The sequence below is a fragment of the Lithobates pipiens genome, unplaced genomic scaffold (genome assembly GCF_037356315.1).
Source record: "Lithobates pipiens isolate NorthernLeopardFrog02 unplaced genomic scaffold, aLitPip1_a1.2 Scaffold_23, whole genome shotgun sequence".
Lineage (NCBI taxonomy): Eukaryota > Metazoa > Chordata > Amphibia > Anura > Ranidae > Lithobates > Lithobates pipiens.
In genome coordinates this window covers 280,969,117-280,996,886 of record NW_027507785.1, presented here as the reverse complement: position 1 = coordinate 280,996,886, position 27,770 = coordinate 280,969,117, and the positions used below count along the sequence as shown (strand labels likewise).

Genomic DNA, 27,770 nt, shown 5'->3' with positions numbered 1-27,770 from the left:
CCCAGGACGTACCTTGGGCGGGAAGTGGTTAAAGGTTTTACACTAGTGCTTTCTTACTTGCATATTTACCTTAAGGCTGCATCTACCCCTGCTTCAGGGCTGTATACTGGAATGTGGATATAAAGAGAAACTCCCTAGTTTGCCAGGCCTGCCTGTAACTAGGGGGGTCCTGGTTCCATGGTAAGTGCACGCCTTGTTGGTGGGTGGCCTTCACTGTGAAGGGAGTGTGATGTGATGCGCCTGTGATTTGTGATAAGAATTTTTCACTATTCCTTTTTATTAAGGACTACTTAATTTTTCCCAAATTCACTTATTTGAAAGCTTGGCAGACTGCCCAGATTATTTGTTTACACAAGAAGTTCTATGCCTTTGTTCTAAGAAGTTAGTTACAATGTTTCATGCAAGTTCTAAACTTGGCAGATTGCCCGGGATGCTTTCTTTAGACAGCTGAGTGAGCAGATAATCTCTCCACTTGTTTATATGAAAGAATCGCCTACTCTCATCAGAGGAGAGAATCGAGATCGCCGTTTTATAACTATTAATCGCGCAGCTCTACTATATTGTAAGTTGATACAAGCACAGTATCTTTTTTTTTCTTTTCAATTAACAGTGTGATGGGACGAATTTCAGTAAGCAGTCCCCTGTGCTCCAGCCCTGTCAGTTTCATTGCTACCAGTGGGGGGTACACACTATTACAGTTTCTAGGCTAATGCACCAATAAAGTTTTGCCCCCACAGCGTTAAAATCTGAACTCCATGTTTAATTCCCTGTTAAATAGTTAATTTAACAGGGAATGCTGGCCCAAACAGACAATCTATTAAACTAACATGTGCATTTGCTGGGCACACTATGAATCCTCAGCTACATAAAAGTATACAGCACTGTGTTCCAGCAGTAGGATGGGAACTTCCCGTCTCACTCCTGGAACAAAGTCAAGTTGGACTGAGTGCTGCTCCGCCATTCATGGGAAACTTCACATTTTGTAAATGAATATAGTTTCCTCTAAATAGCTGAGGCGGGCGGACGTTATCACTATCTCCACCGCAGCCAGAGAGGAAGCTTTTATATTCATTCATAGAATACAAAGCTGCTTATAAATGGCTGAGTGGCGCTCAACCCAGCTCGATTTTGTTGTGAGTGTGAGACGGGAAGTTCATATACCACTGCAGAAACACAGCGCTGTATACTATGTGTAGCTGAGCCTACAGTTATTACAGCACTTCCAGCAAGAGCATCAGTTAGTGCAGCAAATAGCTTGTTTTTTCTACCAGCTTGGCCCAAATTAACTATTTAACCACTTACCGCCGCTGCAGTGGGTGGGGTGGGGGGACCTAACTAAAATGCAATTATTTTTCATCCAAATCTTACTACTCTTCATGCTTAGCTTTATGAAGCTTCTTCAGCAGAAATCAAGTGTTCTAAGCCCATGTCATGTACAATGCACAGAAAACAGATGACACTCCAGTACACAGCATTCCATTTTAATAAAAATGCACATGGTGGTTTATACAATTTCTGTAGCGGATTGGAAAGCAATAAATAAGTCCCTTACCTGCTCTCGCCTTGCCTACTCTTCTCTGCAGCTCCATTCAGCTGCTGGGAGAAAATACCTGCTACACACAGGTAGGCAGTATGCGGTATGGATCCATTATATGACTGCACCCAGCCCATCACCAGTGCTGTTCCATACAAGAAACCATAGCCATGTATAGTTCCAATATATGGGGCTCAAATCTTACACTGAGCAACTGAATGGAGCAGAGAGGGAATTCAAACAACAAAAAAGTTATGTGCTCCTGAGGAAGGGGATTAAAGTGAACCTGTTGTATTGCCCTGCATGGATAAAGCCTGGGCTATTTTAGGTTTAAAAAAAGATTTGCATAAAGTGGAGAGAGTTTGGAACATATGTCATGTTTATGTTTTATTTTGTCCCCACTGGGGAAAATTTAAAACTTGCTTTCTGTCCTGGTGATCATTAAAATGTTGCTGTTGCACTTGAAGAGTAAAGGACAAATCTCTCCTGGTAACTGTCAAAGATGGCATTTCCCCTCTCATTGAGGTGGGCACCACACTTCCTGTTATGTCTCTGGCAAAGGAAGTGAGGGGAAATGTATTTAATGGGGACACACACCAGCACTAAAAACAGACAAATGTTCTAACCCCTTCTAAGAAAAAAAAAAAATGTTTGCCTGAGTTTCATTTAAATTAGAAAAGAAAGCACTGAGCTATGGAAGAAGAAAAATATAACTTTGTGCATCACAATGAAGGATAAAAATGTGATCCTAAATGGTTATAATGACATTCTTCTCTTCGCTCAAGCTTGAGACAAAACCTTGCTGAATTTCAGAAAGGTGTCTGAACAAAGAATGATCTGGGTTGCTGGGAGCTTAGATGACTAAAACCACAAATTCTTCATTCAGAGACCTTCAATCATGTCACAGAGCAGACTTTTCATCATAAAAGATGTGCATGTTTTTCTTGTACTGTATTCAAATCCCAGGATTTGTAAAATCATTTAGTACTCCCAAAGTTCACTCAGAATAAGAGCAGCATTAAATGTCTAGGTTTAAAAAAAAAATCTGCATATCTACAGAAAGTCTCGTCAGAATTAGATTTTCACCTTTTTTTCAATTCTGTCCATGCTACAGTGAGCACCAGAACCACACACTATTACACACGCCTTTCTAGAAATCCCATTGCTGATGGTAGCAGCACACAGCTTTTCACCCAATAGTGACATTCCTGTCCCATCTCTCACTTGATGATCTTGTGGTATGGTAGCAGTTTTAAGGTGGAGGTAAAGCTATGGATGTCGCTGATTGGCACGGCGTCTGCCATGAGCGGAGAAGGGGGAAGGAAGATGAAATTGGTAATGTTGCCATAAGATTCGGATTCATCGGGGGGTGTTTCACAAGGCACAGAATCGTTCTCCTTTTCACCAAATCCAACCACCTGTCAGGAAAGAGGTCACAATTATTACAATGATGTAATCAGACTAAGCCAATCGACCCATTCTACTGCTTGACTACTGTGGCTGGAATGACATTGCAGACAACCGAATAGCTGTTATAGTTGTACCATTGAAAACCAGGACAGCAAAAGGTTAGCTGGGTCTGGTTTAACCACTTCAGCCCTGGAAGAATTCCCCCTTCCTGACCAGAGTACTTTTTGTGATACGGCACTGCGTCACTTTAACTGACAATTGTGTGGTCGTGCGACATTGCACCCAAACAAAATTGATGTCTTTTTTTTCCCACGAATAGAGCTTTCTTTTGGTGGTATTTGATCACCTCTGCGGTTTTTATTTTTTGCGCTATAAACAAAAAAAGCGACAATTTTTGCTATAATAAATATCCTCCAAAAATATACAATTTTTTTTTCCTCCGTTTAGGCCGATATGTATTCTTCTGCATATTTTTGGTGAAAAAAACACAAACGCAATAAGCGTATATTGATTGGTTTGCATAAGTTCTAGCGTCTACAAAATAGGGGATAGATTTATAGCATTTTTTTATTAGTAATGGTGGCAATCTGCGATTTTTATCGTGACTACGACATTATGGCGGACACATCGGACACTTGACACTATTTTGGGACCATTGTCATTTATACAGCAATCAGTGCTATAAAAATGGACTGATTGCTGTGTAAATGACAATGGCAGGGAAGGGGTTAAGTGTGTCCTAGGGAGGTGTTCTAACTGTACAGGGGATGGGCTTTTACTGACATGACAGTGATCTCTGCTTCTGATGACAGGTAGCAGTAGAGACCAGCCATGTCACTAGGCAGAATGGGTGAAATGCCTTGTTTACATAGGCATCTCCGTGTTCTACCTCTCCACACCAAATCACGGGCCACCGGCGCACATCAAGTTCCCGGGACCCACGGAATGCGCCCGATAGGCAGCAAATTTAAAGAGACATACAGGAACACCCATTTGCCTGCCTGTGTCATTTTGCCGACATACATCTGTGTGTGGCAGTTGGTAAGCTGTTAAACTGTTAATGACCTATGTTGTTGGGCTTTTGATTGCTTCAGGTCGGTATAACATTACCATACAAGTGTATGGGGATGCAAAACCAGCTTGAAGCGGGTCAAATGCACCTATCAATGAATTCAAAATGATCTCAGAAGTGTCTCAAAAGCCTGTACTCATGGGGCAGAAAGTCAGGAAACATTTGCCGGGACAAAAAAAAAAATACTATCAATCGTGTGTGTGTGTGTCGGGTACTCTGATGCTGCAAAACCAGCAGCCAAGAGACTCCTGATCAGTGCTGATCAGAGTGTTTTGGGGGGGGGGGCATTGCACCCCCTGTCAGAAAAAAAAAACAGCTCAGCGGAGGAGATTTGCTGGACTAACCTTGCATGGTTAATACAGCGGCTCTGACCGTAGCAGCCAGCTAGTGTGCCAGGCTAAATTCTTGCCATCTACAGAAGCCCAAAGCCTGTCTATACAAGCCCTTTGATTACATCAAAGCCCTGAATAATAACGGAGGGGTAGAATTTATATTGACATTTAAAACCCAGAATGAGGACTCACATGTACACTTAGTACCCTCCTGTCACAACCCCGATGCTCCTGGAAGCAGTTGGTCATGTCTTTCTTTTTAAAGGTCTTCAAAGCCTTGATCTGAAATACAACAAAAGTGTTACAGAACATTTCATCCAACTGGTAAAAGTGTTTCTATTTTCATATTTTTTCAATTTTTTTATTGATTTTTTTTTTTTCCATATCCAAAATATAAAAGAAAGGTTACACTAAGCGAAACACACAGCTCATCATTCATTCTTACCCCGATTTTATCTTAACTTTATCTTCTCCCTCCATTTCTATCGGTTATTTTCTATTCTGTATTAATTGAATGTTTTTTTACTTAATTGTGTCTTTTGCGTTTATGCTCCCATCAGTTCTGCAAATCTTAAGGAGTACTTATATTCTACCCACTTCCTCCACTTCTCTTCGAACTCCTCCATTCCCATATCACCACTGAACCTTAACTATTCTAGATTTCATTTATTTTATTATACCAGTTCTTGCCAGTGTTTGGATATTTGGCTTTTGGCGGCATCTAAGAGTTGTGGGAGCAACATTCTCTTATACTGTTTAATTGGCATGGCTGTGATGTCTCCTTTTGGCATTTGTGTGCCTTGTCGGGGATTATGTACCATCGGACCAGACCCTTATAATTTATTTCTATCACAGTGCAATTTACCGAAGTGGAATGGGCCCTCTTCAGTAACTGCCTGGTCTCTAACTTGTTCACCAGTGTTCCCAATTCCTTTACCCAGTTCCCTATAAATGGTGGTATATCCAGCCCTTTCATGTCTCTCAATATTTTTATAAATCACAGCAACCCCCCTCTCCCTTCCAGTATCCACACACAGTTTTTACAAAGGAAGTAGGTTCTCTGCCATTCTAATAGGTTGGGGCAGTGCCTCGATTAAATGTTATAGCTGAGTATACCGCCACCGATCAATCACAATCAATTAATTTTTAGGTTTTAATTCCTGGTAAGTGTACATTTTATCTTTCTCCATTACGTCTTTCAGTTGTTAATTCTCTTGTATGATCCATTTTCCAAACATTTTCTCAATCCTCGATGTAAAATATTTTGTGTCTTTCAGTGGTATCAAAAGGCGAGTTATAACCCCATTTTTCCCCTTTTGTGTATCTTATCCCAGGTTAGTGCATTAAATGTAATACTGTGCCTGTCTTCGCTAAATTCTCTATGTTGTACAGGTATCCATATTATTTTCCCCAGTGTGACTTTACTGATAGTACTTTCCATTCTTACCCATCTCTTTTCTTTATTTTTTTTTGCCCATTCTATTTCTCGTGAAAGAAGTATAGCATTATAGTCATTTCTAATATCCGGTGCCCCCAATCCTTCATACACCTTTGTCAGTAGTGCTCAACTAATCCGTGTGTTTTGTTCCCTCTCCAAATGAATCTTAGAAACAGTTTTTCTATTTTATTATCATTAACCACCTCAATACAGTGCAGTTACACCCCCTTCCTGACCAGACCAATTTTCAGCTTTCAGCGCTCTCACAGTTTGAATGACAATTACTCAGTCATCCAACACTGTACCCATATGAAACTTGCGTCCTTTTTTCCACACAAATAGAGCTTTCTTTTAGTGGTATTTAATCACTAGTGGGTTTTTTATGCTATAAATAAAATAAAACGTACATTTTGTGAAAAAAATGCCTTTTTCTTTGTTTCTGTCATAAATTTTTGCTAATTAGTAATTTTTCTTCATAAATTTTGGCCAAAATTTATACTGCTACATATCTTTGGTAAAAATAACCCACATTAGTATATATTATTTGGTCTTTGTGAAAGTTATAGAGTCTACAAACTATGGTGCCAATCACTGAAAATTGATGACTTCTGATCAGGCCTTCAGTACATCAGGTGTACCTCATTTCTTGAGACACTAACAAGTCAGGAAAGTACAAATACCCCCCAAATGACCCCTTTTTACAAAGTAGACATTCCAAGGTATTAAGTAAGTAGCATGGTGAGTTTTTTTAAGTTGTCATTTTTTCCCACAATTCTTTGCAAAATGAAGATTTTTATTTTATTTTATTTTTTTTACAAAATTGTCATATTATCAGGTTATTTCTCACACACAGCATATGCATACAACAAATTACACCCCAAAATACATTCTGTTACTCTTCCCGAGTACAGCGATACCACATGTGTGAGACTTTTACACAGCCTGGCCACATACAGAGCACCAACATTGGAGTACCAGGACAATGGAATTTCCCATAAAATGACCCCATTTTGGAAAGCAAACACCCCAAGGTATAATCTGTGAGGCATAATGAGTCTTTTGAATGGTTAATTTTTTTCCAGAAGTTTTTGGAACATGTGGAAAAAAATTAAAACGCTTTTTTTTTTTTTTTTTTTTTTTTTTTTTTTTTACACAAAATTGTAAATTTATAAGATATTTCTAACACATAGCATGTATATAGCAAAAATTACACCCCAAAATACATTCTGCTACTCCTCCCGAGTATGGCGATACTACATGTGTAGGACTTTTACACAGCCTGGCCACATAGAGAGGCCGAACATTGAAGTAGTACGTTCAGGCGTTCTAGGAGCATAAATGACGCATCTCATTTCATTCCTACCCATCACACTTTTGAAGGTCCTGGACCACCAGGACAGTGAAATTACCACCAAAATGACCCCATTTGGGAAAGCAAACACCCCAACGTATATTCTGAGACATGGGCTGCAAATAGGTACTCGGGTACCCTGATGGCCTGGTGACAGGTACTCGGGTACCCAGATGGGCCGGGACAGGTACTCGGGTACCCAGATGGGCCGGGACAGGTACTCGGGTACCCAGATGGGCCGGGACAGGTACTCGGGTACCCAGATGGGCCGGGACAGGTACTCGGGTACCCAGATGGGCCGGGACAGGTACTCGGGTACCCAGATGGGCCGGGACAGGTACTCGGGTACCCAGATGGGCCGGGACAGGTACTCGGGTACCCAGATGGGCCGGGACAGGTACTCGGGTACCCTGATGGGCCGGGACAGGTACTCGGGTGGACTGTGATTGACAGGTACTATGAGGGGTGGTGACAGGTCCTCTTTATTGGGGGGCAGCAATCAGTATGATTGGTGTACACTGTAGGCGGTAACGAGATGTTACCGCAATCTCCTCCTCACACACGATCGGTGTGTGAGGTGGAGAACCCGGTAACATCTCGTTACCGCGGTTTGTTTACATTTTAGTGATCGGCTGTGAAAGGATCACAGCCGATCACATGGGTAAACAGCCAGCCAATGGCTGTTTACCAGCGTCGGTGACGAGCAGTGTTCCCAGGGAACACGCCGCCACCGACGATCGTGCGCATGCGCCGTGCACAGTCGGGGTGTGACCATCTGTGATCGGCCGTGACTTCATCAAGGCCGATCACGTGGTAAACAGCCATAACCAATGGCTGTTCACCCCCTTCGGTGGTGAGCGGTGTCTCCGCGACACGCCGCCACCGAAGAAACTGGGATGCGTGTGCACGATCGCGTGCATTCCCTGTTTAAACGGGAGCCCGTCATATGACGGCCTCCCGCCACAATAGGTGCACCGCCTGGCCATCATTTGACAGCCGGCGGTCAGCATCTAGTTAAACAGAATATGAGGGCAGTCAGTACACTTACGATACAATTTAATACAGGAGGAATCAGAGGACCCTGCTTACAGTCTGCATAAGGAAACATTTAAAAAAAAAAATGGTTACACATCTCAAAAATATTTTTGCTGCTGTGGACCCCTACTTACTTCCAAGGCAAATTTTCCCCCACACCAATCACAGACCTGAACATGGTAAAGTTAGAAGCCCTGCCCTAAAAGAGCTCTCAGACCAACTTTTCTGGCAGCTTCTTTGGTTTCAATGCTGCGGACTTTCAGTTGTCAGTATTCAACACTTCCAGGAATGCTAGGTGCCTGTGTGCCCTCCAGTTCACATTCTGGGCATAGGATACAGCTGACAGTATAGTAAGAACAGATCAGAAGCAGATTCTGTACGTACAATTTTATGCAATTATTTTCTATACCTCATGTTCCAGGCGGTCAAAGAGATACTGCTGAGTCAGCACTTCCCCCCAGTTCCTGTCCACCTCCTCTCCAAGATGGGTGTCCTCGCACTCCTTCAGCTTTATCAAAGCCTTTACCTGCCAAGAAAAATACAAGCCTTTACCGACAATCATGTTTCATTTAAGTAAGAGTGTCACGGTGGTTATCATGCATGCCTTGTAGTACTGGAAATCCAGCTCAAATTCCTACCAAGGGCTTCACCTACATGGAGTTTGTATGTTGCTCAAATGTTTGGGTTTCCATCATGTGCTCCATATCACTCCAAGAAACATACAGCTAAGTGAACTGGCCCTAGTGTGTGTGTCAGTATGTGAGGGAATTGCCCCCAAGCTCTGCTGGGGGTAGGGATGGCTAAGAGAAGTTTCTTCAAAAGATAACGATCCATCTGCCTCTCATGAATCTCTATTTCAGTGTGACATTTTTATTTGATTTCCTTAAAAGTGGTGAGCTATAAAGCCTAGCACCATACATACTGATTGCTTAGCCTGCTATACCCCCTAATATCTTGAATGATGAATCAATCATAAAGTCCAGCGTTAATCCTACTCCCTATCGTTTACCACCCAGTTTGTCACACCTGCTAATTCCATAAAGTGATTGTAAAGTCTTGTACTTACCTCCTTTATTGCAGTTGGTTTTGCACAGAGCAGCCCAGATCCTCCTCTTCTCAGGTCCCTCTTCAGCGCTCCTGGCTCCTCCTCCTGTTGAGTGCCCCCACAACAAGCAGCTTTCTATGGGGGCAGCCGAGTCACTGCTCCGTGTGTCCATTCAGACACAGAGCCCTGACCTGGCCCCGCTCGCTTTCTCCTCTGATTGGCTAGCTGACTTTAACAGCAGTGGGAGCCAATGGCGTCGCTGCTGTGTTTTAGCTAATCAGGAAGGAGAATCTCAGAAGGCTGGGCAGTATTACTACTACAGGGAGCAAGAGTTGGAGGCATTCAGGATCCCATGTGAGCTGGGCAAGATGGCGATTGGCTGAAGCTGTGCGCCTCCTAGTGTGTGAGTCGTGGCCAGGTCAAGTTAAAAAACGAATTTGCAAGTACTTGCGACTGGAAAAACATGGCTCTGAAGAGGACGCTGTCAGCTGCGGAGGTCAACTACGTTAAATGTAATTAGATCCAGAAATCCAAAAGAGCTTCTTTCTTTAGTGAGCAGACACTACGTCACTAAAATCTCAAACATTGGGCTACAGAAGACCTCCACTACATAGGTTAAGGAGATGAAGGGGGTGCTCTGTAGTGCAAATCAGGAGTGAGAAGCTTAGGGTGAGAATGTTAATCCTCCATAGACACAGTACAATGAGTGAGAGCTGTCACCCTAGGACAGGCAGTGTGGTTCTGCCAGCATCACTAGATAAAAAGAAGAGAGAGTACACAAGCTTCTTTTTGGCAGATTACAAGTGTTTTTGGCCACATAGACTTCGATGGAAACGAAGGACGTTTTACAAGTGGTTTGTCGCATGTTTTTTGCTCAAACAGCAGCTCTCCACCCCTCATTTCACCCCCCTAGTGTTTTCTATTGGCTAAACAAAACACCTGAAACTGTAAAACACTTCTGATACACTTCTAAAAATGCATTTTATAATAAAATTCCAAAAACGCTAAAAAAAAAAAAAAAAGCCTGAAAGCAGGTGTGAACGGAGTGATTTACTGGGGTTTTTAGGGCATTTTTTAAAAGCGTTTTTGCAGCTTCTGGAATTTTATTTAGCTAATAGACAGCACTAGGGGGAGGGGATAGAGAGATGAAATTAGGGGTGCTGTTTGAGCAGAAAACGTGGGAGAAAACGCTCATGTCACTTGTTTTCAGGAGTTTCTATTGAAGTCTATGGGACCAAAAACACCTGTAATCTGCTAAAAAGGAGTTGATGTACTTCTGAGCGATGGGCGTTTTGCTTCAGGTGACAGAATGCTCAGATGTGAACAGGGACCATCGAGATGAATGGGATTTGGCTTGTTGAGCGTTTTATAGCTACAAGCAAATCACTCAGGTGTGAATGGGGCCTTAGTGCTTTCACCGCTTAATGGTTGGCCAGCTTCAAGTGTAAACTGCACCCCTCTTTGGCACTGACTCTTCTTGCACCACTGTTACTTAACCATTTCCAGCCCAAGGGCATCATGACATCTTTGACTTTGAATGGGGATACCTGAATGACATTCTTGCAGCTGCAGGCATCATTCAGATATCATCTTTTACAGCCGGCGATTCTGTGCACCATAAGAAAAATCATAGCAGCAGTTCAGCCACTTGATCGTACTTACAGGCAGCGGGAGGGGACATTCGTATGATCGGTGAGTCGGAGAAAGAATCCACCGCCTCTGGACATTGATCATAGAGATTTCTGGTGACCAGATGGTCCCCAGTCATCTCTATGACTTTCAGAGGCCCAGGCGCGATGTTATGACATCACGTCCGGCCGGAAGTAAACAAAGCCGAGAACTCGGCGGGAAAGAAAGATAGTTTATTTTTTCTCAATCTTTCCAGCCTGGTGGAGAGATGTGGGGTCTTATAGACCCCACATCACTCCATAAAGAGGACCTGTCACGCACTATTCCTATTATAAGGGATGTTTACATTCCTTGTAATAGGAATAAAAGTGATTAACCACTTTGCGCCGGGTGGACGTCCTGGGACGTCCTTGACTTTCCGGGGTTATATCTGAATGATGCCTGAGGCTACAGACACAATTCAGATATCGGCATTTTCAGCCGGTGATTCCCTGCACCATAAGAATGATCATAGCGGCCTGCCGCCCTCCGGTGCTTCTACACAGGATCCGCCGGCCCCCGGATGGTGATCATAGAGATTTCCGGCGGACCAGATGGTCGCCGGAGTCTCTATGATCGTTCGGAGGCCGGGGCGCGATGTTATAACGTCACGCCCCGGCCTCTGCATTCAAATAACGGCGCCGCCTCGGTTGGGAAGCCGTGATAGTTTATTTATTTATTTTTATTTTAGGCTTCCCAGCCTAGAGGTGAGATGTGGGGTCTTATTGACCTCATATCTCACTGTAAATAGGTCCGATCGTGCCATATTCCTATTACAAGGGATGTTTACATTCCTTGTAATAGGAATAAAAGTAATTATTTAATTATTTTTTAAGTGTCAAACAAAAAAAAAAAAAAAGTAAAAGTAAAATTAATAAAAAAAAAAAAAAAAAATGTAAAGCGCCCATGTCCCCTTGAGTTTGTACGCAGAAGCGAACGCATACGTAAGTCCCGCCCACATATGAAAACGGTGTGCAAACCACACGTGAGGTATCGCCGCGAACGTTAGAGAGAGCAATAATTGTAGCCCTAGACCTCCTCTGTAACTTAAAACATGCAACCTGTAAAAAAAAAAAACTTAAAAAGTCGCCTATGGGGATTTTTATATACCAAAGTTTGGCACCATTCCACGAGCGTGTGCAATTTTGAAGCGTGACATGTTGGGTATCTATTTACTCGGCGTATCTTCATCTATCACATTATGCAAAAAAATTGGGCTAACTTTACTGTTTTTTTTTTTGTTTTTTTTTAAAGCATAAAACTTTTTTTCTGAAAAAAAAAACGTGTTTGAAAGATTGCTGTGCAAATACCGTGCAACTGCCATTGTATTCTCTAGGGTCTTTGCTAAAAAAAAAAAAACATATAATGTTTGAGGATTATATGTAATTTTCTAGCAAAAAAATGTATATATTTTACATGTAGGAGAGAAATGTCAGAATTGGCCTGGTTAAAAAAAAAAAAAAAAAAAGTAAAGAGAAACTGTAAAAATTAAAAACAAAAAATAAAAATAAAAAAAATGCACTGAAAAGAAGTTTAAAACCCTCTCTGGTATTGCTGAAATGCATTAGTGCAAATCAATAGGATAGATTCTGCAAATTTATAGGCGTGTGCTGACATTGGGGTTTATTTTATTAAAGGCAAATCCAATGTGCACTACAAGTGTACCTAGAAGTGCAGTCACTGTAGATCTGAGGGGGACATTGCAGGAAAACAAAAAACAGCATTTTTTGCTGGCACATGATTGGATGATAGAAATCAGCAGAGCTTCCCCTCAGATCTACAGCGACTGCACTTTCAGGTGCACTTGTAGTGCACAGTGGATTTGCCTTTAGTAAATCAACCTCGTTATTTGTCCTGTAGTTTCTTGACCAGTACAACAGCTAGATTACACCACAACAGAGGCACAACCGTTCAATGGTTTGGCCGAGTTCTTTCCTGTGGATGGACCTCTGCATGTTCTTTGCAGACTAAACAAAATGTACATTTGAAGAAACTCATCACGTTAGCTGACCCTGTAATTCTCGTTCACTTTACCTGAGTGCTAAAAGCTTCATCCGTCAAGTTGTTGATTTTTTCACCAAAGCAAACCAGAAACTCTTCTATTTTCTTGTCCACCACTTCAGAGCTGTGGAGAAAAGACCATGCTTAGTTCATTTTGTCTCAAATTTATTCAGTCAGAAAACTTCCTGGTCTGATTTTAGGTGAAATATTGCTCATTTACAGGACACGTAAAAGTCAAGAGACCGTTCTTCACAAAACACCAGCTGCTTTGTTCTCTTTCCTTCAACATTTTCTATCAATGGCCCCCAACAAGCATATCCAAGTAAATGGAGAACAGGTCATCGGATAGCAGGCTGGAGGCACCTCCAAGTGCTATCAGGAGCTGAGCACCTCTGAGCGCCGGACATACTTCCACATCTGCATTCCACTTGTTGGGTATGGAAGCTCTGACCTGTGTTCAATTCCTTGTTAGGAACAGAATTTTCTTTACTCACTTCAGTAAATACCGGGAACTTTCACCCCCTTCCTGCCCAGGCCAATTTTCAGTGCGATCGCACATGGAATGACAATTGCGCGATCATGCAACACTGTACCCTATTGAACTTTTTATCTTTTTTTTTTTTTTGCGACAGATGGACCTCTCTTTTGGTGATATTTAAATCACCAATGGGACAAAAAAATCTGGAAAATAATTAGTTTTTCTTAGTGTCTGTTATAAAATTTTGCAAATAAGTAATTTTTCACTGATGTAAACAATGCCCTGTCAGACTTGCCAGCTATCGGTTCTCCTTTCCTTACATAGAGACAACGGGTGAGGAAAGGAGTGCAGATAACCAGCGAGTCTGTTTACATGTGACCAGCTGTGATGGGACGTACTCCCAGAACTAGAGGGCCGCGCCGTAGCCATGTTTCGGCTATAGGGCAGGCAGGAACAGGTTAAAGTAGACTTTACACGTGTGCATTAATAAATTCCTGACATATGAGATACAACCACCATATGTTTTCTCAAAAAGCTCAACCTTTCTTCAAACTGCTGTTGATATCCAGTTCCAGTCCAGTGACTTTGCTTAAAGAGGAAGTAAACCCTGATGAGTTTACTTCCTCTTTCATTCCCTGCAAAGGTAAAGCATAATGGGCTACTATGCATCGCATAATAGTCCATTATGTGTCACTTACCTGACACAGGAGCCAGCGAAGCCAGCGAAGTCACCGCTGTCCCCTGTAGTCCGGCGCATCCATCATCTTGGTGGGTCTCCGTGGGTCTCGCTGCTCCGGCGCTGTGATTCGCCGGAGCAGCGATGATGTCACTCCCGCGCCTGCGCACGGGAGCCCGAGACGCCCAGCATCTTCGTCATCGACGATGGCCCGCTCAGTGCGCCTGCGCGCCGCTGTCTACGGCGCATACGCCGTAGATAGCGGTGCCCGTCTTCCGGCAAATATCTCCTAAACCGCATAGGTTTGGGGGATATTTTTTTGGACCTACAGGTAAGCCTTAATCTAGGGTTACCTGTAGGTCAAAGTGGTTTGTAAGCATTTACAACCACTTTAAAGAAGAAGTAAACTCTGGTGGGTTTTACTTTCTCTTTTGCTCCCTGCAAAACCTAATTAAAAGCATAATGGGCTAGTATGCATCGCATACTAGCCCATTATGTGACACTTACCTGCAAACAAATCCATTGGTGTCCCTTGAGCAGGCTGCGTCCATCCTCACCCCTCTTCCTTCCAGGGGCCGCACACTCCACCTCTATGACTGGCTGGAGCCGCGTGGCGTCAGTAACAGCACACGCTGGGGGAAGAAACGGCATGGAGGTCTATTTCCTCACAGCGCATGCGCAGATTAAATCATCAGCAAACTACAATCAAATATCTCCTAAACGGCGCACGTTTAGGAGATATGTCCACTACCTATAAGCAAGCCTTATTCTAGGCTTACCTATAGTTAAAAGTCACTGGGGAGTGTTTACAACCACTTTAATGGGGCAGCAAAATGCTACATTCCATTTTATACCCCAAATAGTATAGTATTTAATCACAGGCAAGATCAACTCCAAAACTCCATCCTCACAAGTGAGGCTGATTTTATATTATTTATTACAGGTACTTCTATAGCACTGTCAATACTGTCAAGTCAGCACTGTTAGCACAGTAATATTGATTTTATTTGGATTTCTCTTCATTTACTTTCCATTTTGTTAACTGATAAAAATAAAACCATTAACACTTCTATTTCTGAAAGCATTCTTAATTTACAGCATTTTTTTTACACCTGCCTAAGACTTTTGCACTGTAAAGTATACTAAAGTACAGGTGGTTTTCAGTATTTTATGCAAATGTGAGGCACTACAGGTTTCTCTTCCTGCTGAGGACATAAAGCGTTTAAACCCAAAAAAAAAAGATCCTGTTCCTTTTAAGCTTGTTATACAGCACAGTGCTTGTGCCGAGTCATTTGGCCCCCTGTAACACCTGAAATACCTGGCTGCCAATTTCTGCCCTCTGTACACTGACCACAATATATCAGGGCTGCTGAGCCCTGACACCATGGTCAGAGTACGTGCCTCTGTCATACACTATCTGCAGCTCTCCTGTGTCTCCTCTATCCCCTTCCCCACCTGTCATCTCTCATTATTGCTCATCAGCTCCTCTCCCCACTGCTTCAAAACTAACTGTTCTATATCAAGTATATGTCAGAAAAAAGCTGTGTCCTGGTGCCTGTGTTTTATAAAAAAAAAAAAAATGTAATTAAATGATTTCTACCTGTTTTAACAGTGTCTTCCAGCGATCACATGACTCTCAGGCTCTCAGCTCCTCTCGTTGCCGTCTCCCTGGCTGACGTCAGCAGGGGACTCTGGGCTCCGCCCACTGGAGATATTACACAGGGAGATCTGAGAGCCTGCAGTCATCTCATCACTGGAAGACCCTGTTAAAACAGGTAGAAATCTGCTTTCTTTTTTCATAAAGCACAGGCACTAGGATACAGCTTTTTATTTGACAGAGGGGGATGATATAAAGAGGAGATAGTGGCTTAACAGCCACTTTAATGGCTCTTTACAATGCAGCCATAAATTTATGGACAGATCAATACCAATAATGGATTTTAGAGTATCTAGAAGGAACATTCTGTTATTCCTAAATGAAAACATTGTGTACAGAGAAAACTGTCTGGACGGCACTTCATTACTCAGTGGAAAGAAGCCATTCCAGTCTGTGTATACGGCCTTACAAGAACTTTATACTTAACCGCCTGATGGTGCGTCCAGAGATGGGATCATCAGTGCTGGAAAGCACACTACAGAACCAATGAGGTCAGGTGCCTTCCCTGTATGTCCAACTACAAAACCGCACTCTGAATACACAATGCTGAGCAGGCATATACAATTTAACCACTTCAGCTGACCAGGCCATTTTTTGCCATACAGCCCTGCATTATTTTGACAATTGCGCTGTCATGCAACGCTGAACCCCAAAAAAATTGATGTCCTTTTTTTCCCCACAAATAAAGCTTTCTTTTGGTGTTATTTGATCACCTCTGCGTTTTTTATTTTCTGCACTATAAACAAAAAAAGACCAACAATTAAAAAAAAATATATATTTTTTTTTACCTTCTTAGCCAATAAAAAAAAAAATCGAATTTCTTCATCAGTTTAGGCCAATATGAATTCTGCTACATATTTTTGTTAAAAAAATAAAAATAAATCACAATAAGCGTATATTGATTGGTTTTGCGCAAGAGTTATAGTGTCTACAAACTATGGGATAGATTTATGGAATGTAGACTTCTAGCGGGAGCGCAACATTGCACAAATCATTTGGCATTGGACAAATCAGGCACTGACACTTTTTTGGGGACCAGTGACACCAATACAGTGGTCAGTGCTAAAAATATGCACTGTCACTGTATTGACACAGGCAGGGAAGGGGTTAACATCAGGGGCAATCAAGGGGGGTTAACTGTGCCCCTAATCAGTGCTTTTTGTGTGGCAGGTGCTTGTATTGTGGAAAGCCAAAGATCCTTGTTCCTGCTAAGCAGAATGATCCTGCCTTTGCCTCCGGCGGACTTTGGGTCAGGAGCCGCTGCCCTGCAGTATATGTACGTGGGGTGGTAGACATGCAGTTAAAGTGCACCTGAGGAACTAAACACTGGACATGCATGTGCACCCTCATAGAAAGGAAGGTTTGTGAGGACTTAGCAGACTTTAACTGACACAGCTTGTTGGTGGAGGAGTCTGGAGGGTCTTCATGCTGGGGTAGAGTGCAGTGAAGAATCAAAAGGCACACTTCTTGGCAGTCTTAGAGTCTGACACTGGGGAAGTTGGGTGCTCTTGTCATCACTAACATCCCCGTTGTCTGCGGCTTCTCCTTCACCATCCAATCTAAAGCTGGGAGAGGGACACAAACGTGTAAAGCCAGGCACACATGGTTCGAATGGTCGGCTCAGCAAGGGCCAGGTGAATTTCCATCCATGTATGGGCAAGGAGGTTTTACAGGAGATGATTTATCAACCGCTGTACAACCACACTGTTGGCTTTTTGCCCCCGAATCAGAGCTGCCAGCTATAATTGATCAGTGTATTCTGATGGCAGGCAAATCTCCCCACAATCAGAACACAATTGTACAGCGCAGAGGATTTTCTCATCCACATCGAATGTGTGGATGAGGGAATGGAGTCCGTTTTTTTCATTCAACCTGCTTGAGCGAAAAAAAAAAAAAAAAATGTATGGGCTACTCAAGTGTTATTTAAAATAGAACTTAGTCAGAAAATTATACTCTGCTAGATCACTTTAGGCTGGCCCCTTTTGCAGGTATAGCTATGTAAACCATAAAAATAAGTGCCTATATTGTTAAAAATCCAATAATACATGGTCTCACCCTGCTCTACATGTTTAGGCACTGCTAAATTTGTAGAGGCCGATCTGCTGATAGCCTTAAAGCAGAATTAAACCCTCCTATCCTTTACAGCCAAGGAAGCTGCTTCTGTATGATCTCCACCGACCATGGTGCTGCCCATGTGATCAGTATGACACCAGCCATTTGATGGTTTCATAGTTTGATTGAGACTTAAGCAAATGTGACAGTTAGCAATGTTTTTTGAAACTGTTAAATGAATGGCTTTAGTTCCGCTTTATGATTTACTACTGTTCAGAGGCTCTGGGCTTCAGCAAAATGGCAGCCTCCAGCAAGAAGAAACAGGAGCAATGTCGAAGGCAATTTACAGCACACACTAGGTTTGGTAACATGATTATTAATGTGGAATGTATGTTCCTTGCTAAAGAACATTATTTTTTATCAAGTTGTTATGGATTCTGCTTTAACTGCTTAAAAGAAAGTCTCCAGGATGACTGTGCCGCAGAATTGTGTACCTAATGAATAAGCGGACAGGAATACAAATACACTGGCAGATAAAAGAGTTTTTGGGTTTATACTTCAACTGTCCATTTACTCGTTTGCCTGTAGTTCTGCTTTAAAGGAGGAGTATAGCAAAAGCTATTTTGGCTGTACTTCTCCTAGGGATCACAAAAGTGCAGTTCCTTCTGCACTCCTGTGACCCATTTCCAGCCGACATTGGGATTTAGCCTGTCAGCTGAAGTCACCCAGCCAGTCCAGGCTCGGGAAAGATCTTTACAGTCAGGATACTCCTAGATGCCTGGACCAGCAGGTGGCTCGGCCTCTCAGTGCACCGCTCAGGGACTGTGCTAGCAGCTCCCACCCCTGCCCAGCCTGGCACTCCAGTGAGCATTGGAGGGGAGGAGCAGAGAGTCAGTGACTGACAGTTGCCGGCTCTCTGCTCAGTGAAGTACTGAGCGTCCTGCGGTGGGGGACAGATGCAGCATCCACCTAGGTTATTATAAATGTTTATTGAAAAAAAAAAAAAACAAAAAAAAAAAAAAAACATATTTCTCTTTTAAAAAGTTATTTCTCTCAAAGATACCTCATATGTCAATTTCTGGTAGCTGCAAATGAGTTGATTCATCTCTTAGAATTCTTTAGAAATACAAAATCAGCACTTCCTTCTGACCATGGTCGCTATATAGAATCTTACACTCTCCAGTGGGTATTTCAGTTAGAATCGATAACATACATAATGAGTGGGAAGTGGGAAATTAAATTTAATTGGGGGGGGGCATGACAGGAAACAAAGGCAACAAGATCTCTCTGGCAGAATCTCTAGAACTCGTTTGCACTTGCTTCAGAACAAGTCACCGGACATGCTTTTTAAAAGCATTCTGAATGCTAATCAAACCACCCGTCACTAAATAAAATGGTTACTTTACAGCCCTAGTCACACGTTGTGTTTGCTTGCTTTTATTCAGCTTTAGCTTCGCTTTGTTTAAGAGGTATTGCAGGTATGAGATATCATAAAAGCACCACTGAAGCATTGCAAAAGCATCAAAAACATAAAAAAAAAACATGTTGAAGCAGTAGGCGCTTTAATGTGTATTGAAGTCAAAGTGTAAATGAGCTCCAATACATAAAATGAAATTTGTAGTTGAACTAGCCATCAGCTGCAGCTTACATGCAGGAGTCTGAGCTGGAAAGACTTTTTTCCATGGTTATTGGTGGAAGTAGAAAACCATCAAATAAAAAGTACAACCAACATTGATATTTCCAAAACATTCTGCATTGTAAGAACATTTACAACTGCAGGAAATTTCCATCTCACTTACTTGTACTTCTTTGCTTGCGTTTCCACTGTGACTGAAAATCCCAGAATTCCAGAAGTGTTTCTGCAGGTTGGATACACATGATATCTACAAAAAGATGTGGAAGAAAATGAATCATTGTGACCAATGATATTATAGAGGCCTCATCAACATTTGTATTTGGAACAACCGTTTGCTGTTCCTGGATCAGTTTCCTAATTTTACCTCGAAATATTGGCTGGTGGCTAAGGCTTCATGTACACAGGACGTTTTTACAACCTTTCCTGGATGATTTAACTTGACAGCTAGTAACCCACGTTTAAAACGTCAGTTTTGCCACGTTTAGCAGCGTTTAGAAGCATTAAAAAAAGAAAAAAAATTTTTTTTTTTTGCAAAAACGAAAAACGCCTATAGATGAAACGCGGCTAAATGTCAGTATAGTGTTTAGAAGTGTGCGGCGCTTGAAATGCCCCTAAATTCAGTTTCTAAACCCATTTTTTTGCATTCCAAAAAAGCCTCTAAACTCAACTACCTAGAAATGACTGTAAAGGACCCTGTGTACATGTACTAATAAGATAACAGAGGAGAGTTCAGGGGCAGTTGAAAAAAATGCCCAACTGCTCCTAAACATACGTTTAGCAGCAGCAGCGTACATGAGGCCTTAAGGTTAACATTTTCAAGGTGTTGTGAATTCATTAAGAAAAAAATAATAATAATACATTCATATTTACTGTCAAAGAGGTGAGATTGTTTAGGCTTTAGGAACAGATGAACTACAATGTTGATATTATTGAACTATGACCTCTTGGAGAACTTTAAAATGCAAAGTACAAGATCTCACAGGTTTTTTAAATGTTAAAGGGATTAGCTATCTTTTAAAATTTTACAAGTCTGTGCTGAGAAATGTGTGGCCTGAACAAAAGGGATGTTTGGTCACAAACACCAGAGGAAATCTTATCTACCTCATTTAATGGCCAAGGAAGGCCATGCAAATACATATGGCAAGGTTTGGGCTATACTCAGGAGTACCTGTGACCAACAGCCATTAAACCTGAATGACCAGAACAAATATCCCATTGTCTCAGAAAGTGAGAGATCAATAAGCCAAGTAGTCAGTATTGTCCTAGCTTCTCATGAAACAATGGCAGGAGAGATTCACACGCTAGGATGATAACAGCTATAAAAACCGAGAGTGGAATGACAGGTGCATATATCTGGGGTGTTGTGTCACAATGTTGGAGACAGATTCATATACCAGTAACATAAATATTTTTCTAAGCCATTCAAATTATATATATAGGTCACAAAAAGGAGATATTGTGGTTTGGTATCGAATGATCTGGGGAACTTTGTCATGGAGAGATTATATATGAAAGTGTGATCATAAGTAGAAGTGTTTTAGCAACAAATTAGTATTATAAAAAACATATAATCATGATTAGAATTGTATAAGAATTTAACCTATGTTTAGATAAACAAATATTGATTGGATACCCAAATTATACATGGATCCATATAGATAATAATTGTATGTGATATTGTTTGTGATATATCTAACCTGTGTCCTTTCTAAACGGACTAAAGATTAACAGATATACATTGATATACATATATATCAACAATTTATGCAAGTGATTATTGAACTTTATGTTAAAGAGTATTTTATATTATGCCATAATTCGTGAACACTCAAAATATATTCGTTAGAACATATATAAATAACGAGCGCACATTACAGAAATAGAAAAATATTAACTTGATATAAAACACCAAACACAGGTGAAGACACCTGGTGGTGGAAGGTGCTATTACCTTAAAATCACGAGACTCCCGGGAAAGCTAACCATTAAGTCTGTCGGCCAGTGAGGAGGGAACACATACCCTCTGGGCAGAACTTAGTATAATTTTATGATCCTTTTGTTTAAGAGGATATTTAAGAAACTAGAAAGATGGAGAAAGGAGGAGGAAGCTCGGAGGAGAGCTGGGGGAAGCTTAGGGACCCCCCCTGAGAAGGGACACTGGAAGACATGCATGAATACACATTTTACATTCATGAAGATCCCTGCTCCTTGGAATGTTGAAGCCACGGCAGCCATCTTAAAATTCCTGGTAACTAATACTCCACACAAATAGCCATATTGGAAATGGGTAAATATATGTTTATCATCTATTTTATGTTCTCTTAAATATTGATGTTTTTGAATATTCTATTATTGAAATACTTCTCCCGAATCAATAACCGCCTTTTAGATTTTTCTCTAAATTAAATTTTTCATACATTTCTTTTTGCATAGATGCCAATTTTATTGACAAACAAATGTCTAATTTATTTCACATTGTTAACCACTTACTTACCTGCAGTATAGTAACGGTTGGATGTGTGAAATACAGACATTCTGTTTAATTGTCAATTATCAAAAGGTTATTGATTCTACCGAGAAATGATAATGGTGATAATTGTGTCCAAGGTACTACTACGCCCAGTTTGAGGGTGTTCCCAGAAATTGTCAAAATGATCAAGTAATGCAATCTGTATTTTAATATTTCATGTAAATATTTGTTTTCTGTCAACCAATAAATGTAGCTATTTTGTATGATCACTCGTCTCCGTGAATAAGTTTCACATATATAGACTGTGTCATATAGACTGATTCGGTATCTTAAAAATATCTTCGTTAAAAATTACTTAGGAAATATTGTGCGGGAAAATTCCTTAAAAAGCACAACAAAGGTATACAAGACCACATCATCCTAAGATCTATCATTTGCCTGGCTTGACGTTTACAAGCATTAAAGTGGGAGTAAACTCTCACTATCGTTTTGTACCTACAGCTAAGCCTATAAAGGCTTACCTGTAGGGTATAGTAAATATCTTATAAACGTGCACCTTTTATTAGTAGATATTTACATGTGTAGCGCTAGATACAATTCTACCTATTTTCACTGCATGGTGCAGGCTGTAGAGGACCAGAAGCTCATCCTGCCACTGTTACCCTGTAGGCAGGCTGGGAAAGAGCTGAGTCAAGTGACAGCTGTAATAGAATTAGTAAAAAAAGTGAGCGACATGAGCTTGGATCCATCCCAACCTTCTGAGGCTGGCTGATAATTAACCCTTATGCCCCATACACACTATCAGTTTTTCTGCTGAGTTTTTCCTTCAGATTTACCAAAACCATATAATATGAGGTCAAACCTTAGGAGTTTCAATTTGTATGCAATCAGGCAGGACCTTCTACTACATGGTTTATTACTTCTGCTTCAGAAGCAGCTTACCCCAATGTCTGCTTTGTCCTCAGAAAATCAAAGCAAGGTTCTTCCATATGCATCTGAAAAGACAGATTCAAACAATTATGCTACAACTTACTTGCAACGTACTCCTATTTAAATTCCTTTCCTAGATATCGTTTTTCTACTTTGCAAATTCATTCTTTTGCTGTGTCATTTGAAGAGACATCGCGGTTCACCGGTTTATAATTATTGGATGAGGAGGAGTTCTACCATATGCACCATGGATTCATTTATGTATGGACAACTTCATCAGTTTTGGCAAATTTCCAAGACATTAGCAACTTATCTGCAATGTAAACAAAAGTACTTACCACCAGGAGCTCCATCAGTGTGTATTCCCGTAAATTCTTAGCACCAGACTGCAATAAATACAGGTCATTAGGGGCTGACATGGAGTCAATGAGCTCATAATGGAGAAATAATAAGTCACAGGGCACATCTGTATAAAAAGTCAAGTTCTCACCTGGTAGTACACAGTGACCTCAGAGTTGGTATCCCCTTTATTCAGGGACTTGACTTTACACAAGTGATGAGCAGTTGGAAGCTCTACTACCTGGAACTGCACAGGAATCATCTGTTCCAGAGGCCGATACTGCAGCTTACTTGAGAAAGGGAAAAAGACATCATGCCAGTTTATACTAGGCACATAGAAGGCAGTATAAATCACAACAGTACTTCAGATTTTCTTGATGATCCTTACAACATGACACCTCCTATTTCTGCTTAGGTCACATTACCCAACCAGGATGTAGAGTCTACAACATTACACACAATGCAAGTTTTCTGCAATGGCTGAACCAGCATCCACCTAAATTCAGGCTACCCATCAGATAAAAATAAATGTTGTCAAATGCTTCCATCTACAGGCTGAAGGAAAGAAAGAGCAATCTGTTCATGCTACAACAGAGGGAAAGTGAACTGTTTCCCATTACAAAGGTTACATGGGGAAATACAGACTTTTTATTGGAATGAATGAAGACTATGGTTGCATCCTCAGGAGAAGAAGGATCCAACTAGAAGGCATTTCAAGAAGAAGCTGTGTGGAGTTGAGCACATCTAAAGTCTTGGCAGGTTGGAGATAGGTAGATCCCCGGCTTTGCAGGGATTATGGGGGGGGGAAGAGGGTTGATTAGAACTGGGTCACAGTAACGTAAAGTGCACTAAAATGCAGGTAGATTTTAGGCCTGCTCATTCTCTCTAGCAATTAAGAGACTCCTGTTTGGGATACACACTCACAATGATCCTTCAGGCCTGATAAGATGAAGCAAGGAGGGGTAAATCTCCATGCACCAAGAAACAAATATATTCCGTTCATTTCTGTAGAAGAGGTTCTTCCAATCTTCCTTGAGATCCAACTTATACACAAAGGAAACTTGTACTGAGACAAATACAGAGCCTGCAACAGTTGCCTGGCTGCCGCTGGATAAGAGAACTCTCAGACGCTAACCTGAAACAAGCATGCAGATCAGAAAAGTCACTGTAAATTGGCGTGCTTGTTCCAAGTTTCTGACTCAAGTACTGAAGCCACTGGATCAAAATGACTGCAAAGCACTCTATTTATAGAATCAACAACGGGAGCCTCTATAGTTCATCCCTAGGGTTCCCATTATGCACACATTTGTAACATTTCTAGTCTTACCTTATGACATAGTTCAGGAACTCTGTAGACTCCTGAAGAGAAGGAAATAAAGAACATTTAAAAAAAATCTATTCAAATATTGCAAATGCATTGACCCTACTTTTGTTTAAAAAGAAAATAGTTTTGGGGGGGGGTGCAGAATTTTCAGTACAACATTTATTGCCCCGCCTACCTTACTAGTGAAGTTGCCCTGTATCAAGCCCTCCACATAAAGAGGAGACTTTAACTGGTCTACGAAAGAGTTCAGCTGCTCCAAGCTCACGCCCTTTAGAATGGTCCTGTATTTCTCAATCATAGACCAGCGATTATGTTCCAGGATAATGAGGCGAACGTCTCTGAAAATACAGAAAACAAGACAAGCTCCAACCACTTGTACAAAACAGACAAACGGCTACTGATCCAATATGCAATTGCTTTCAAAGACAAAATAGTAGTGACCAGTGAAAAATGCTAAAGATGAAAGGATCCGTTATCTACAGTATAATTACTGTATACGTACACATCCAACATACATACAAGGTGTGACAAATTAATTCCCGGAACGCCCACAGCGTAGCACTATGGCAGTGTTTTGTTTTTTTAAAAGTCCATTCAGAATTTAAATGGTCACACCTCGTACAGAGCTTTTCTATATAGGTGCTGGTCATGGAATAAAATCGTAACACGCTCTGAAATTTGATGCCTGCACTTTTAACCACTTCAGCAGAGCACTTTTTGCTATACGGCACTGCATTGCTTTAAATGACAATTGTGCGGTCGTGCGATGTTGCACCCAAAACAAAATTGATGTCCTTTTTTCCCCCCACAAATAGAGCTTTCTTTTAGTGGTATTTGATCACCTCTGCGGTTTAAATTTTTTGCGCTATAAACAAATAAAAAGCAACAATTAAAAATAAAATAAAAAAAAAAACAATATTTTTTACTTTTTGCTATAATATCCCATATATATATATATATATATATATATATAAAAATTCTCTCTCAGTTTAGGTCGATATGTATTTTTCTACATTCTTTTTTGGTGAAAAAAATAATAATCGCAATAAGCGTATATTGATTGGTTTGTGCAAAAGTTATCGTGTCTACAAAATAGGGGATAGATTTATGCCATTTTTATTATTTTTTATATTAGTAATGGCGGTGATCTGCGATGTTTCCGCAGGCAATGTTGCAGTCACAGTAAAAATAGGACATTTTTGACACTATTTTGGAACCAGTCATTTATACAGCGATTAGTGCTATAAAAATGCACTGATTACTGTGTAAATGACAATGGCAGGGAAGGGGTTAAACACTAGGGGGCGATCAAGGGGTTAATCTTGTCCTACGGAGGAGTTCTAACTGTGTGTATGTGTACGCAGCGGGCACGCCCACAATGTTACGATTTAAAGGGGACGTACTTGTATGCCCACTTGCCCAGCTGTGCCATTGTGCCGACGTACATCGTCGTGCGCTGGTCAGCATGTGGTTAAAGAAAACCTGCACTGGCAGGAATTTGGAGGATACCATTCCTCAACTCCTTATGAAGATTTTAGTTGCCTGGCTGTCTTGGACTTCAACATTTTGACTTGCCAACCTAACACAAGCATTATCCAATTTAGGGTCAATCTTCAAAAATAGGAGACATTAAAGGTTTCTTTATCATTCACTACCATGGTGGGCCCGTGCCCTTTTTTACACGTTCCAATGGGTTACTAGCTTAAGTCAGTTCTTGGGGACCAGAATGTCTGCAAGTTTGAATGATAATTATGCCTCTCAATTTCAAGCCTCTCCTGCCAACGCTAACTACCTACCTTACGAAATGGGACACCATGGCCCTATGTTGGCTTGGCTGCTGCAATGTACTTAAGGTGGATGTAAACACACACACACACACACACACACACACACACACACGCACACACACACAGTGAAGTGAACAGCCTCAGATGATACAAAGAGATGAAACAAATCACCCTACATAAGTTTTACATATATCTGCTGTCGTCAGCTTTTCACATTCTTTAGAAAGTGCACATTATGTTACAGATTTTCTCTTCCTGTTTAGCACTGGGAGTGAAGCCTGGGCATACAGCCAAGACAGCCGATTGGAGGAAAGGCCCCTCTCTCCTCATAGGTAGAGAAAGGCAGAGGACTTGCAGTTTCCTGAATAGTTCATATTTCTGCTAATCTATTTATAGCAACTTCCCATGACACAAAATTCAGGCAGATTTTATCTCAGTTGACAGAGAGCTTGTCAGAAGTCATCATACTGATAACTGAAGAACAGAGCAGGAGAAAGACAGGGAACTTGGTGCTTTGAAGAGAGATAAGAAAACACTGCAGATACAGCATCTCACAAAAGTGAGTGCACCCGTCACATTTTTGTAAATCTTTTATCATCTCTTTTCATGTGACAACACTGAAGAAATGACACTTTGCTACAATGTAAAGTAGTGAGTGTATTTCTTGTAACAGTGTATATTTGCTGTCCCCTCAAAATAACGCAACACACAGCCATTAATGTCTAAACCTCTGGCAACAAAAGTGAGTACACCTCTAAGTAAAAATGTCCAAATTGGCCCAGTTAGCTATCCCCCCCCCCCCCCCCCGGTGTCATATGACTTGTTAGTGTTACAGTACGAGGCCTCAGGTGTGAATGGGGAGCAGGTGTGTTAAATTTGGTGTTATAGCTCTCACTCATACTGGTCACTGGAAGTTCAGCATGTCACCTGAGGGCATAGAATTCTGAGGATCTGAAGAAAAAAAAAAATTGTTGCTCTACATAAAGATGGCCTGCCCTAGGCTATAAGAAGTTTGCCAAGACCCTGAAACTGAGCTGCAGCACATTGGCCAAGACCATACAGTGGTTCAAAAGGACATGTTTCACTCAGAACAGGCCTCACCATGGTCGACCAAAAAAAGTTCAGTGCATGTGCTCAGCGTCATATCCAGAGGTTGTCTTGGGGGCACTAACAAGTCACATGACACCAGGGAGGGAAAATTGGTAATTGGGTCCAATTTGGAGATTTTCACTTAGGGGTGTACTCACTTTTGTTGCCAGCAGTTTAGACATTAATGGCTGTGTGTTGAGTTATTTTGAGGGGACAGCAAATTTACCCTGTTATACAAGCTGTACACTCACTACTTTAATTGTAGCAAAGTGTTGTTGCTTCAGAAAAGAACATGAAAAGATATAAAATATTTACAAAATCACAAGGAGTGTACTCACTTTTGTGAGATACTGAATATGTGCCCAGCTCAAATTTCATGAATCGGGTTTACATCCACTTTAAGATGAATGTAATGCCCAGACTCTTGTACTTGTTACAAGCACTCC

The 27,770-nt window shown here is 41.2% G+C and overlaps 1 protein-coding gene across 1 annotated transcript in view; it reads right to left on the bottom strand.

Moving 5' to 3' along the window:
* Nucleotides 1–1,465: 1,465 nt before the first annotated feature.
* The window catches only part of NRDC (nardilysin convertase), an 89,860-nt gene continuing 63,555 nt past the window's right edge, over nt 1,466–27,770 (bottom strand). The window contains exons 22-31 of the mRNA XM_077450241.1: nt 24,624–24,786; nt 24,452–24,483; nt 23,276–23,414; nt 23,124–23,171; nt 22,798–22,850; nt 19,549–19,632; nt 12,920–13,010; nt 8,582–8,698; nt 4,541–4,630; nt 1,466–2,952 (exon numbers count right to left, since the gene is read on the bottom strand). Coding sequence (XP_077306367.1) covers nt 2,755–2,952; nt 4,541–4,630; nt 8,582–8,698; nt 12,920–13,010; nt 19,549–19,632; nt 22,798–22,850; nt 23,124–23,171; nt 23,276–23,414; nt 24,452–24,483; nt 24,624–24,786 — 1,015 coding nt within the window. The 3' untranslated portion in view covers nt 1,466–2,754. The remainder of the gene's footprint in view (nt 2,953–4,540; nt 4,631–8,581; nt 8,699–12,919; nt 13,011–19,548; nt 19,633–22,797; nt 22,851–23,123; nt 23,172–23,275; nt 23,415–24,451; nt 24,484–24,623; nt 24,787–27,770) is intronic.